Raw genomic sequence first — 15,270 nt, 5'->3', positions numbered from 1 at the left:
GAACAAAATTCCTCCAGATTTCGCTTCTTTCGTCACCAGGGCCGGCTCAATTAATTTGGAGTCCTTGTACAAATCTTAAAAATTGGCCATTTTTCAAACAAAAAAAATGGGCATTTTTCATGTTAAAAAATTATTAAAAATTGGCTTTTTCATACTAAAGAAAATATTTGGGCATTTTTCATGTTAAAAATATCTTAAAGTTTTAAAAATTACCCTTTTTCATAATAAAAAAAATTTGGACCCTTAAATTTACACAAATAAATTTGGGCCCTGCACATTTGCTCCTCTTGCTCAACTTAAGAGCCGGCCCTGTTCGTCATATCTTCGACTTTTAAGGAAATTTCTAATGCTGCGTCTTTTGGGGCAACTTTTTTCGTCTGATCTGCTTTTTTGGAGCTTTCTGATTCTGGCTGCGGCGTTGAGACAGTGGTATTGATTCTATCGGCAATTTCTGCCATTTTTTCCAGTGGAATTAGGGTTTCTGCCAATTTAGTTTGGCTATAGATCGAAAAAGATCAGTTTTCGCGTCAGAAGAATAGTTGAAATTTCGGTGCTATGTATATTACTATATATGGTTTATATTAAAAAAATTCATAAATATAATTCAGTTACAATTTAAACCTTTTAAAAAAATAAAAAATAAGCAAATTTAAGTAATAAAAAATACAAATCATTAAATAGGTAATAAAAAATAAAAAAGGATGAAGAGGCAAATTTTCATGTTTTTTTTTCCTTGTTTAGAGTCAATCTAATATTATTATTACATCGTCATTCTAAGCTATCATCTCTTATTCTCTTGTTTATAACACTTAAAATCTTCTCTTTCACTGATTCATTACTTGTTGCTTGTCAATAAACTTGATTTTCGAAATCCCATATTCGCCAAGCAATACACCAACATATTCTTCGAATTTCATATTCAGTCTCTTCACCACATGGATCACAACTGTTTTTCTAAAGCATAGTAAGTTATGAATTATTTTCAATAAATCAAACATTTCAAAAAGAAAAGTTACTTTAGTTAGTTTGAAATCTATTAGTACATTTACTGATAAATATTACATATACACTATAGAAATCAAACTTCGTATATCTATCTAGGTTGACAATAATATTTTTTTTGTTTAAATGTGATATTCATTTATAAGTAATGTGGCATGTACAGAGAAAGGATAAACACACACACAAAAAAAACAGAGAGCTTAAAATGAGATTGAAAGAAAATTGAAAAAACAAACTATCTAGGTCGAGTTTCTTCCCAACGGCCTTGGAGATCTTCAAGGTTTGACACTTCCAGTAAGGTTAGCGATGAGATAAGCTCCACAATAGCTCGGCCAATTTCTCTCGAATGTCTGCGGGAGGATTTGGTCCATTTCTCGTGCAATATAAATCATAGAATCTTGTATGTCAATTTCCAAATTTCTTTTTACTTGATCCCAACGAGCAAGTCAGAATGTGTTTAGAAATACCATTCTGATTTTTTTTTTTGTGTTTTTCTCTTTACACGTGGGAGATTATATATATATATATATATATATCTTATGGGATTTAAAATCATCGTTTATTTAGGATTTTGTTTTAGGAAAAAATTGCTAACTACACGAATTATTGCAGAATGCATAACCACACATACTAAGTTTAAAATTGTATAGTCAAGTACACAAACTAAATGTATCGCATGCCCACATATACAAACTATATGACGATATACGGTCAACTTCACAACTATCTTATTCCGGTACACCGTTCATTGAAATCCGGCGTTGTCCAACAAAATAATTCAAAAAAATTAATTTTATTTAGTTTAGTATTGAAAAAAATTTATTCAATTGAATTATTTATGGTGTTGCATAATGGAAAAACACATTCTATATTTAATATAAAGATATTTTGTATGATTCCTACAATTAGTTATTTTTTTTTTCAATAACAAAATTAAAAGTGAAATAAAAATAAGTTTTATTATTTTTAATAGAGAAAATTGAGTATATGACTTTTTTGTTTTTTATCAGCGAGTATATGATTCTTTACTCTAAAGTTTACATCGTAATAAAATATAAAGTTTTTGCTAAAATCAAAATCGTTTTTGCATGGTTAAAAAATATAGAAATTTTACATACTCTTTATTCTAAAGTTTTTTTTTTTTGCGCGTGTGTGTAATATGTTGTTAATTTTTGTAATTAAAATTCTGAAAAAATATTTTTCGTAATAACCCGTAAACAAAAACGCGCAATGTTTCTTTTTAATAAATAGAAGATATAAGATCTAACGGTTTTGATTTTGGCAAAAACATTTGTAAGATCTTACTTAACTATTTTTATTTCACTTTTAATTAGTTTTGAAATTGAAAAAACCAATTAATTATAATAATCAATGCATTAAATATATATACAAAATATCTTTATACTTAATATGAAATATATATTTTTAATTACAACACAACACCATAAACGATTCAAATTTTATTATGGTCGTGATGAAACTAAATACTTCTAGTATATCCTCTATGCTTACAGGTTACTCCCGGACAAGTATCAAGGATCCATGGTGGGATCTTCGGTGCATGGAAGGCCAAAACGTCATTGCTCGTTCCTTGTTGGGCAAAGAACTCGGCTTGTAACTGACTCTTTAGTCAGGTTTTACGTTGGAGATAGTCATGTTCTTGGAGTCCTGAACCACGAGAAGCAGCACGAATGAGGAGCAATCGATAAGGGTCAGATTAGGTAGATGATGTTGATAGCCTTTGAGTTTAGGTTAAGCTTTGAAAGACTTGACTGTGGAACATGCTTCTTGATGGTTTCCTAAAAATAAGCAACCTTATATAAAAGCTTGAAACGGTTCTTGAGTGCATGACTTTGCACCGAATCCACCATTTGTGTAACTTGGACATTAGCCTGAGATGTTGTCTTCTTGGGACAGATAAGAATCATTGACCAGCTTCCATGTGACCACTTAAAAGAGCAAGACATTCATAAACATTCTCAGCTTGTGGATGAGACCTATCCTCAGCAAAGAAATGGCACACTTTTTCATTCATCTCAATCCAACTGCAGCCCGGTTTTTTCCTCATTCCCACTTCTTTCATTTTCAATCTGACTCGCTTTGCTGCATCCCATGACTCGCCAGAAGCATACAAATTGAACAAGACAGTGTAGGTTGATGCATCATCTGGATATTTCTCCACAAGTAATTTTGCGATTGTATATCCCAACAAATGATCCCGATGCAAGCAACAAGCACAGAAGAGAGTACTGAGAAGCTCTGCATTGTCTCTTGTCTCTGGTTTTTGTTGAAGAATTCCATAAGCTTCAAGCAACCGACCTGCTCGGCCAAGGATGTCAATCAAGCACGAGTACTGTTCAATACTAGCCTCGATTCCATACTTGGATCTCATTTGACTGAAATACTTGACACCTTCATCAATTAACCCAGCATGACCACAAGCTGACAATACAGCAAGAAAAGTAACCCCATCAGGTTTTACACCAAACTTCTGCATTTCATCAAAATGGTAGAGCGCTTCTCTGGGTTGACCATGAGATCCATACGCAGAGATCATTACTGTCCATGACACAACATCTTTCTTTGGTATACTGTTGAAAATTCTAGAAGCCTCTTTTACATTACCGCATTTAGAATACATGTCAAGGAGCGCACTCAACAGCAACTCGTCTGTTTCGAGCCTGCTCTCGCTAATGGACAAATGAATCTGTTTGCCTTTCTCTAACGCAGCCAGTTGCGAACAAGTAGATAAAACACTTGTGAAAGTTACTATATCTGGCTGCACTCCAACACTCACCATTTGGTCATACACGTCAACAGCCTTAAACCAATTACCTACACTGACATAACCAGAGATCATAACATTCCATGACTCAACAACGTCTTTCTGTGTCTTTAAAAAGACGGTTTCAGCCAACTTAACTTCACCACACTTGAAGTAAAGATCAATCAGAGAACAGTTTATATAGATATCTGCATCAACAACACTCCTAATCACATAACCGTGAACAAATTTTCCATGTAATAGATTCCGTGAGCGAGAGCAAGCCATCAAAATACTGGTCAAGGTTGTCTGACTCGGTCGAGTTCCTTCTATAATCATTCTATTCAAAAGCTCAACACATGACTTACTATCTCCTCTAGCGACATAACCTCTAATCATAGAATTCCAAGCAACCAAACTCTTTCTACGCATTTGCTGAAAAACCTCTCTAGCCATCTCCAAGAAGTCACATCTCCCATACATATCAACAAGGGCAGAGTTTACATACTCATCTAACTCAAACTCTTTCTTCAAATACTTTCTATGGATCTCCTTCCCTCTCTCCAAACACAACAGCCTCGAGCACGCCGATATAGCTACCGTAATTGAAACTGAATTTGGTTCAAAGTCAGACCTTTCCATTCTTCCAAATAACTCCAAAGCCTTCTCAGCATCCCCGCGTTGATAAAAGCTTGAAATAACCGTGTTCCAAGACGCAACATCTCTCTCAGGCATTTCATCGAACACTTGTACTGAATCCTCAAACAAGTTAAACTTTGCATACATACCAACCAAAGAACTCGCCACAACAACATCACAAACATGCCCACTTTTCACTACAACAGTATGAATCATCCTACCAAGAAACTCTCTACCTAACGCACCATAAGCCTTAATCACATTCGGGTAAGTAAACGAATCAGGGACGCAAATTGGGCAATTCAACAACCTCTTGAAAACCTTAAGAGTGTCATGAAACATTGAGTTCTTTGAATAACCAGACACTAGAGAGTTCCAGATGTAAACATCCGACCGTATATCGATGTTTTCGAAGACGAGTCTTGCAGAGCAATGGTCTTTACAAGCGAAGTAGACATTGATGAGACTTTTGCATAAAACGACGTCGCTACGTAACCCCACCGTGAGTATTCTCTGGTGAACAAGCTTGGCTTGTCTTAGAGACTTGGTATTGGTACATTCTCGCAATAAAGATAACAACTTTGAAGATTCCATTTCAAGGTTTCGTTTTTAACGATCACATTTTTTGTTTTCAGAGATTGAAGGCAAGATTCAATCGTACGGTGCCCATTTATAGTAATGGGCCGAGTTTAATTAGGCCCAAAATATGGTTTTTAGAAACAAAACAGCGGTGCAATTTTAAAACCCTAGGTAACAAAGTTACGAAAACGCGCCGTTCGCAATAAAAACGCAGCGTTTTGAGAATCTTCTTCAACAACTATAAAAAGTATCTTAAACCCTAGCAAACTCGCGGCTCCTGATTTTAGCTCTCTCTAACGCTGCAGCTGTGCGTAAACCCTTTGAGGTACTGAATCTTTCTCGACCTCTCTCTCTTCGTTATTACTGCAACGAAGCTTCCAAGTTATAGTTCTGTTCTTTTGTCGGATTTTGAACAGAGTGTTGGTCTTAACTTGTATTCTGTCTTCTTGTTTTTTCATTGAGTTTATGATTTGTAGACTTCAAAACTGGTAATTTTTTTTTTCTTGAATATTGTTTTTATTAGCTTAGTGGCTTTAGCTCCCAAAAAGATAAATTTTTGTAGTGTTGGTGACTTTTAATGGTTTCTCTTAATCTTGTATTTTTGTTCAGGTACTGATTTGAGAGCTTGTGAAAATGCACATACTGTTTGAGACGCCAGGTGGTTTTGCAATCTTTAAAGTATTAGATGAAGGAAAGCTCTCTAATGTTGAGGTTATTACTTTTAATCATTCTCTTAGTTTCATTTATCTTAACCTCGTCTCTGAGTGTGTGTTTTTTTAATTCTAAGTATTGTCAAATTTGTGGTTGTAGGATATTGGTAATGAGTTCTTGACCGCAAAGTCAGCCCGAAAGGTGATTTCTTTTGTTCTAGACATATTTCAAATTTTGTTTTTGGGTAATAATTTGTTTCTCATAGTTCTTTTTTTGGTGTTGTTACAGATGGTTAAGCTAGTAGCTTTTGACAAGTTTGACAACACAGCTGAAGCTCTTGAAGCAGTGGCTAAATTGCTTGAGGGAACTCCAAGCAAGGGTCTACGCAAGTTCTTGAAGGCTAACTGTGTTGGTGAAACCTTGGCTGTTGCTGATTCTAAGCTTGGAAATATCATCAAGGAGAAACTGGTGTGTGTTTTGTTCCGATACGCTCCTTTGTTTCTGAATATGGGTTGTTTCTTACAGATGTGTTTCACTCTTGTAGAAAATAGACTGTGTTCACAACAATGCTGTTATGGAGCTGTTACGAGGTGTTAGAAGCCAGCTAAGTGAACTTATATCTGGATTGGGAGATAAAGATCTAGCTCCAATGAGCTTGGGGTTGTCTCACAGCCTTGCCAGATATAAACTAAAGTTCAGTACCGACAAGGTAGTCATTTGATTTATGTTTTTTTCTATTTAGTTCTCTGAATTATGATTGTTGAGTTAGCTAAATATATCATGGAAATTTTGGCATGCCTTTTTGTATTTATTGAATCGTCATTGAGTTTCTCTGCATTTTCTCTTGTATCTCCTTATAATTTAGTTTTTTGTTAGGTGGATACTATGATAATCCAAGCTATTGGTCTGCTTGATGATCTTGACAAAGAGCTCAACACGTACGCTATGAGGGTTCGTGAATGGTATGGTTGGCATTTTCCTGAGCTTGCTAAGATCGTACAGGACAATATCTTATATGCCAAGGCTGTTAAACTTATGGGGAATCGGGTTAATGCTGCAAAGCTAGACTTCTCTGAGGTAAAGCCCTGTTTGAGGATTTGACTTCCTTGTGCTCAAAACTTGTTATGTCTTTTTGAAACATTGTTTCTGTGTCCAACCTCATCTCAGATATTGGCTGATGAAGTTGAAGCAGAACTGAAAGAGGCTGCTGTGATATCTATGGGAACTGAAGTCAGTGACCTCGATTTATTACACATCCGAGAACTCTGTGACCAGGTTCTTTCTCTTGCTGAGTACAGAGCTCAGCTTTTTGACTACTTGAAGAGCAGAATGAACACAATTGCACCAAATCTTAGTGCCCTTGTCGGGGAGCTAGTCGGTGCTCGCTTAATATCTCATGGTGGTAGTTTGTTGAACCTCTCAAAACAACCTGGAAGCACGGTTCAGATTCTTGGAGCTGAAAAAGCCTTATTTAGAGCCCTTAAGACCAAGCACGCCACTCCAAAGTACGGTCTAATTTACCACGCATCTGTGGTGTGCCAAGCTACACCAAAGAACAAGGGTAAAATTTCACGGTCATTAGCTGCAAAAGTTGCTCTTGCTGTCCGTTGTGATGCCCTTGGTTATGGCCAAGACAACACTATGGGAGTGGAAAACCGCTTAAAGGTACCATTCAATATTTTTCCTCTTCCTCTTCCTCTCTGATCTAATTTTTCTTCCTTCATTGATGTTTATCATGTGGTCTGTATTCTTCTGACAGCTTGAAGCACGGTTGAGAACTCTCGAAGGAAAAGATTTAGGACGTCTGTCTGGCTCAGCTAAAGGCAAACCAAAGATTGAAGTTTATGACAAAGATAAAAAGAAAGGATCCGGAGGTCTGATCACTCCTGCTAAGGTCAGATTATTCATCTGCTAATTTGTTTTTTCAACTTTCTTTTGTAATAATGTTCGAGAAACTTCTGAATTGTGGATTAAGCTGTTTCTTGTTGTTGTTTTCTGCAGACTTACAACACAGCTGCAGACTCTCTTCTTCAAACTCCCACAGTGGATTCAGAGAACGGTGTCAAAGAAAAGAAAGACAAAAAGAAGAAGAAGAAGAAGGCTGATGATGAGGAAGAACCCAAAACTGAGGAGCCTTCGAAGAAGAAGTCGAAGAAGAAGAAAACAGAAGCAGAACCTGAAACCGCCGAAGAGCCTACAAAGAAAGAGAAAAAGAAGAGAAAACACGAAGAAGAGGAAACCGAAATGCCTGTTAAGAAGAAGGAAAGGAGTGAGAAGAAGAAGAAGAAAACTGAGGTCTGAGGAGAGTTTTAAAAATTTTGCGTGGTCTAGTTTCTCTACTTTGTTATCAGAAACAAAGAAAAGCTTTTGTTGCGTTACTTTTGCATTAGGTGTTAAGTAAGGTTTTTTTTTTTGTCTGAAACTTGAAAAAGGAACTGTTCTTCGTTTTGTAAGGGTATGTGTGGTTTAGTCCTTTTCCCTAAAACTTGCATTTCTGCTAAACGATCTTCTAATCTAGTAAAGGTTAATTTAGTGTTTTTGTTTATTACTCCAGTCTCCAGCAATAACGCATTTTATTTGACAGTCAATATTAACTTTTACCTTTGTGGTACCCCGGTAATTTTTGAAAGTGATTGTGAAGTGCTCATCAACATAGTTATGGACTATCTATTGATATATCCATAGCAAATCAGTGTCAAGACGTCCTATATTGGTCTAAGAAGTTTAAAGATTACTAGGTCGAAACCCGCGCTACGCTGCGGGTTATATTTTTTGAATTTTCTTTTATTGTTTTATCCAAACCAAAGCAAAATAATTGCAACAAAAATAAAAAAGAAAGAGGATATGTTTACTTGTCTAAGAGCTTGACAACATGCCTTTCATTTTTGTTCTTAAAAATAATAAAAGTTTGTTACATTGACTTTATTATTTGAATCAGTCAGTCTCTCGACCACGAGAGACATCAATCTCTCTTGAGAAATATTATAAAAGTTAGGATTTAAATTCATATATGGTTTTTATATGAGAATATATTATTTCGATGAAACTTATTAAATAAAGTTAATTGAACACAAGTTACAAAAATTACATGACAAATTATTGTGATATAATAGTAAAAAAGAATTTAAAAATAGAAGAAGACATATTAAATATTAAAGTATGATTCAAATTATGCTTGTTTACCACAAACAATTTTAACATAATTAAAGAATCTAAATTTTTGAAGTATAATAATTGCTGAAAAGTATTTATATATATCACAATTTTAAAACAATATAACATTTGTAAAAAGTTAAACATACTAAAAACAGAAAACAAAAACAAACAACTACAAAGATGAACTATATCGTATATTTCTTTAAAAATAAGATATAAAATTATTTATTAATATATGTATATATAAAATATTAAAATAAAAAACGACCAACTGTAAAATACAAAATCTGAAAAAGCTTTTAGTTTTTTACCATAAATATTTTTATTAAAACAAAATTAATTTACAAAAACTACATATAGCGTAAACCACTTGTTAAATTCACTTCATACATGTTGTTCTCTAAAACCTATTTGACGTCACATAACTTTTTAAAAATATATTCTTTTATTTTACTTTTTTAATATTGAATTATGAAACAAATGAGAAATCTATATGTCATTATCCTAAATATTAAAATAGTTGTGTGTATTATTTGTTTTAATTTGATTGGTTGTCTTTTTTAAAGATTTTTTTTTAATAAAAATGCTGATATGACAAGCTGGAGAGATGATGTGGCAAGTTGGAGAGCTGTTGTGTATTAATTGAAATGTTTTGAAAGGATTAAAATTTTAACGATGTGTCACTCCGAGACAACTCAAAAAGCTGATGTGTCATCGCTTGAGAGACTCTTGTTGTTTTTATTGTATTGATTAGTTTTGTTTTCACAAAATGATGTTGTAATAACTTCATTTCCAATGGTTGGTTTTATTTTTTGCTCTAAAATAAAAGGTTGAAAGAGTTGAATGATCATTCATCTCATTTTTTTTACCATTTGAGATGGATAAGTTGGAAAATTGATTCAACCCATTCAACAAAAAAAATTGAAAAATTGGATGCCAATGGTTGTCTTAAAATAAGAAGTTGAAAGAGTTGAATGCTCATTCATCTCATTCTTTACCATTTGAGATGAATAAGTTAGAAAATTGATTCAACCCATTCAACCAAAAAAATTGAAAAAATGAACAAATTATAAAGGAAAATTGTTCAACCCAATCATCAACTATTTTGGAGAGGAATGAGTTGAATGATGTTCAATTTTTTTTGTTCAACTCAAAGTTTTCTAATTATTCAACTATATGTCATCCATTTGGAGCGAAAATGAACAAATTATAAAGGAAAATTGTTAAACCCTTTCATCTACTATTTTGGAGTGAAATGAGTTGAATGATGTTCAACTTTTTTTGTTCAACTCAAAATTTTCCAATCATTCAACTATATGTCATCCATTTGGAGTCATATCTATAGTTACTATTAGTGTAATTGGAATATAGTTGATCAAAGATTAAAATACTACAGTACTTAGTGGTCCTCTTTAGAATTATTGTATAAGAATTTCGACTTGATCAACTTTACTGTAAATGTTTTCTCTACATATGAAGAGTAAGTATCAATGACATAAAAAACAACAGATGAAAAATGGTTAAGTAAACTATAAAACTAAGGTAATTAGATTTTGTGTTAAAAATAATAACAAAGGTTAATGGGCCTCTTTTTGTTTATATATATATTGAAGAAGATGGTAGAAGATGAAGATGCTGAAGCATTGAAGAAGATGAGAGAAGGAGAAGAAGCCAAAGCAAAGGTAAAACCACAAGCCATCGAAACTTTTTACAAAGTTTTGGAAATTGCCAAGGAGGTTATCTTATCATCGCTTGAACGGAGTAGCTCTGGCTATCTGAAACATTCCGATTGGAATGAAAGTCTCCATTATGCTATGAATAGATACTTTGATGGCTTATATGATCACTGGCCAAAGAAATCAATAGAAGATGATCGTAATAATACTATTTTCTCGTTTGAGATTCAGAGGGTGAAGTGTATTATAGTCCCCGCCTATAGCAAAATCAATCTTCTCCTCCTCTCTGAAAATGAGAAAGTGTACGAGTACTTGGAGCCTCCTATGAAATCTAAAAAAGAATGAGATTTGTTTGCAGAGGTGAAAAACAATGAGATTGAGACGTCTCTTTACGGAAGACTTCTATCTGTAAACACATAATCTTTGATAAAAAAAGCAACGACTTTATAGTAGATTTTAACTATTTATGTTAATCCAATCAATTTAGTTCATGATTCATTTGACACTCAACCAAATAAGATTTATAGTGGATAAGCTTGTATATATAAAACAAGAAGAAATAAAAATGGCGACATCTTTAGATATGGTTTATTTGTCAAAAATAAAAGGGTTTGTATTTATAAAGAAGGTGATGTTTAGGATGGGAGTAGCTAATTAGTCATTGTCATTTCGAAGTAGTTAGGTTCATATATCAACATAAAAATGTCTAATTTAGGATGAAATTAAGATCATATACACAAGCGTGTGTGTGTAGCAGTAGTGTATAATTAGGTCTAATTTGTTGTCATATGTATTAATTGAGAACATCCTATAGAGAAATGATTGAACGAATGTATATCTATTGGTTTGCTCAACTTTATAGCTCTTTTTTTAAATGCTATTTTATTGTTAGATAACGTTTCCCGAGTGCTATACTACAGTGGCGGTGACAGAATTTTTAGTCACGGGAGTTATAATTTTTGTATAAGAAAAATGCAAAAAATAATTGAAAAAAAATAAAAATACCATCACGAATGTTCGTCTTAATGAAATTGATAAGTGATTTTTTTTTGTTCAAAAAATAATTAATGTAACAAATTCAAAAGGATGTTATCTTTTACCTACTTTAATTTTTTTTTTCAGCTTGATTTTAATGACATAAAATATAACATATGAAAATGGTTAAGTAAACTATAAAACTAAGGTAATTAGATTTTGTGTTAAAAAATAATGACAAAGTTTAATGGGCATCTTATATATATATAATTAATTGGCCTAGTGTGGTAATTTAAAATTTTTAATGGGTTATATTTGGATAAATATTTGATGGGGGTCAATATTTTGGAACGGAGGTAAAGTTTAAAAAATAACAAAACCTAAACAATTTTTTAAAAGTCATGAGTGTCAACTGATCACCAGTGTTTCATGTGTCTCCACCACTACTAGAATACCCGTTTTTTTTTTTATGTATGTATGTAGTATCTAGTTGTAGGAGTTGAAGTCTTGGATGATTGTCAAATGTGTTTAATTTATAATCCAAGATAGGCTTATCCAAGCTTTTGGACTATCTTTTTTCCACTCAAAGGAACTTCATATTTGTGTTTGTGAGAGAAATTCGTGGGTTTTTTTTGGTATGAAATAACGGTTAAGTGTACCGAAAAAAGCTCAAAAACCTTGAGATAATAATGTTCTTTTACAGCTACTATTGTGACTTGGTTTTACTCTTCACGATAGTAGCTTTCTAGGTAATTTTTTTAAAAGCATTTGTTTGGACCAGGGCATTATGCTAATCTTGATGTTGAGAATGTCACGTAACCTTCGGTAGTAGCATCAATAGCTGCGAACACGGAAGAACTTCCTCATCTTTTGCGTCGCCGAATCATATGACACAAGCACACTCTAGCAAATTGTAGTTACCATAGTCGCATTACGTGAAAACTCCACACATAAATATTGCATGATTAATCAAATAATATTAAAAACATTATAACTACATATCTGCATAAAAGCTGAAAACAACAAAACTAAATACCAAAAAAAAAAACTGAAAACATCCCACAACATCATAGTTCTTCTTTGTCAAATCTTGCGGACCACAACTAATCTAGGGATGGAGAGACCGCAATTTGTGCTCCACGTATCTACAAAATAAATGTAATATAAGTGATTGTAAATGCTTAAATATACATAAGAGCTATGTTATATGATGTAGCAACCAATCATCAATGAACTTACTCAGATAACCCAGAGTTTGAGTTACTTTCATCAATTTATCATATTTGTATGTCCATCTTGGCAGAAGATGATCTTTTAGATTAGCTCGGCCAACATCAATTTGGAATGAAAAAGATCTTTTTGCAAGGTCGTCGGCTTCTCGAAACCAAAGAAGGGATATAAGTTTTTTTTATATACTTCACTATTTCATTACGTTAAATTTGCACTTACACTATATTGTTGTGCTAGAACATAATTCGAGTAATGAAATATTTGAATTCATATATGTAATTCATATTTTGTACAAAATCATACGTATGCCCTAAATCTCGACTATGTGGATTTGTTTTATTCGAGTTTGTGCAGAAATTGAAGAATTGAAGAATCTAATTCCAATTTGACCATTTGAAGAATTGGCGGGCAACAAAAGATATCAAGATGAGTTTTGAAGATGCATCTATTACTCTTCTAATTGAGATTTGTAATAAAATAGTGATGAAAACTCGACTTTATCTCTTGGGAGGATCTATGAATGATCGTATGCAATGTCTGAGAATGATGGTAGCAAAGTTGTTGAGATTTTGGGATTTTGTTAAAGTTGGCCTTATCCAATGGTCTCTAGGTGGGCGAATATGAGATTCCGGAAAATCAACTTTACAAAGAATGGACGAATACATGAAAGAGAAAACATTGAGTATCATGGACAATCTAAACTCATAGAGTTTCATCCAAGAGATGATAGCCAAGAACGACGATCTCATTGGATTAAGATTGATTATGGAGAAGGAAAATAACGAATTTATTAATCTGTTAGCGTGTAAAGCTTTCGTTTGAAAGCATAGTGTAAATTCACTTTTTCATCTTTCTCTTTTATGATTAACTAGGGCGAAACCCGCGCTCCGCCACAGGATATATTTTTGAATGTATGTTTGTTAAGTTTTGAATTTTAGCTGAATTTACATTTTCATATGAATTTTATGACTTTGTTTCATAAAAACCATTGTATAATATTAATTCTCATCAATAATGATGCAAACAAAAGTGTAGTCTCTATATAAATATATAAGCAGCATTTTATATAAGAAATTTGTGGATCTTGTCTAATTTTACAATCTCAATATCACAACAAAAGTTATGATTCCACAGTAATAAACAAAAGCACCACTTCGCCAAACCCACAATCCATAAGACGTTACCATGTTATTACGTTATTGGTTTGGGATTAAATTAACTTAAGTCTCTTGGTTTAGTTGGTTTAACTCTCGGTTCAACAATCAATAAAAGCAAATGCTTTAGAAACAACAATAATTGTAACGATTAAGAGAATCTTATTAATCAAAAGAGGTGACGTACAACTATTTATACAAGTGTAATAGAGGATTAGGGTAAAACTAATTTACATAATTTGCATTTAGATCCCTAGCTTATTATTTACATAATACTCTTATATGCCACTTCAAGATGGAGGTAGTCGAGTAACTCCAATCTTGACGCACGCTTGTTGAAATTGTGATCGTGGAAGTGGCTGCATAAGCGTGTCAGCCAACTAATCATGTGTTGAAACATGGGAAACTCGTAGCATGCCGGCTTGTATTAGATTTCTGACAAAGTGATAGTCAAGAGCAATGTGTTTCATGCGCGAGTGGAAGAACGGTTTCGCACACAGATTAGTTGCACCAATATTGTCACAATAGATAACCGGCGGAGTAGAGAAGGGTATTTTAATCTCAGTGAGTAAAGAACATATCCATTGTACCTTAGAGGCGGTGTTTGCAACGGCTCGGTATTCAGCTTCTGTAGAGGACCGAGCCACGCCGCGTTGTTTCTTTGAAGACCATGAGATAGCATTGCGACCAAGGTAAATGAAGTAGCCATTCGTGGAGACATAGTCGTCAGAGTCACCACCCCAATCAGCATCCGAATATGCATGAAGCGTCATCGGAGATGCGACATTAAGAAAAATTCCATGTATGATCGTACCTGCCAAGTACCGTAGCACTCGTTTCGCGGCTTGCCAGTTCTCATGGGTAGGCTTGTGAATAAACTGCGATAACATTACGCTTATTACATTTATTTAAAAATTTATTATCTATGTTATTACTAAAAATGTGTATTACAGTTACTGTGAAAGTATGATCTTTACCACCATCACATACAAAATGTTTCAGTGAAGACATTACGCTAACTATAAGTATTGTTACTTTCACTTTTGCATAGTTTTTTAAACACTTGCTGACTCAAAAAAATTTCTTTTACATATTCTAATTGGAAAGGAAATTAAAATAAATAATATAAATGTTAAATCAAATAATCACATAATATTTATATAATTTCTCTTTTTATACGTGTTAACTCATATCGATAGACTTGACACGTGTCACGATCATATGAGTTACTAATTTTGAAAACCAATTTTTAAATAAGAAGATATATTTAATTCTACACACTTCATCTTAATAGATAAGTGCTAAAAACATTTATATCAAAATAAGATGTATATCATATCAAATATATATCTTAGTTAATATTAACATAGTTAACAAATAACAAACATAATTAACAAATAACAAACATAACTAACATTCTTATCAAGTAATCAAAAATTAATTC

At 33.2% G+C, this 15,270-nt stretch overlaps 2 protein-coding genes across 2 annotated transcripts; one reads left to right on the top strand and one right to left on the bottom strand.

Annotated features, from left to right (window-relative positions):
* Positions 1-2,453: 2,453 nt before the first annotated feature.
* Positions 2,454-5,141, bottom strand: LOC9310474 (pentatricopeptide repeat-containing protein At5g27110). Its single transcript, XM_002872242.2, has one exon. It carries the CDS (start codon positions 4,997-4,999, stop codon positions 2,927-2,929), a length of 2,073 nt encoding a protein of 690 aa, XP_002872288.1. The 5' UTR covers positions 5,000-5,141; the 3' UTR covers positions 2,454-2,926.
* Positions 5,142-5,235: 94 nt separating this feature from the next.
* On the top strand, positions 5,236-8,180 carry LOC9310473 (probable nucleolar protein 5-1). The gene is made up of 9 exons (XM_021021250.1): positions 5,236-5,309; positions 5,594-5,695; positions 5,795-5,836; positions 5,924-6,103; positions 6,180-6,344; positions 6,512-6,712; positions 6,803-7,300; positions 7,395-7,529; positions 7,637-8,180. Exons 2-9 carry the CDS (start codon positions 5,618-5,620, stop codon positions 7,934-7,936), a joined length of 1,599 nt encoding a protein of 532 aa, XP_020876909.1. The 5' UTR covers positions 5,236-5,309; positions 5,594-5,617; the 3' UTR covers positions 7,937-8,180.
* Positions 8,181-15,270: the final 7,090 nt, after the last annotated feature.

The sequence above is a fragment of the Arabidopsis lyrata genome (genome assembly GCF_000004255.2).
Source record: "Arabidopsis lyrata subsp. lyrata unplaced genomic scaffold ARALYscaffold_6, whole genome shotgun sequence".
Classification (NCBI taxonomy): Eukaryota; Viridiplantae; Streptophyta; class Magnoliopsida; order Brassicales; family Brassicaceae; genus Arabidopsis; species Arabidopsis lyrata.
Note: the sequence above shows the minus strand (reverse complement) of the source record. Positions and strands in the feature narration are given on the sequence as shown.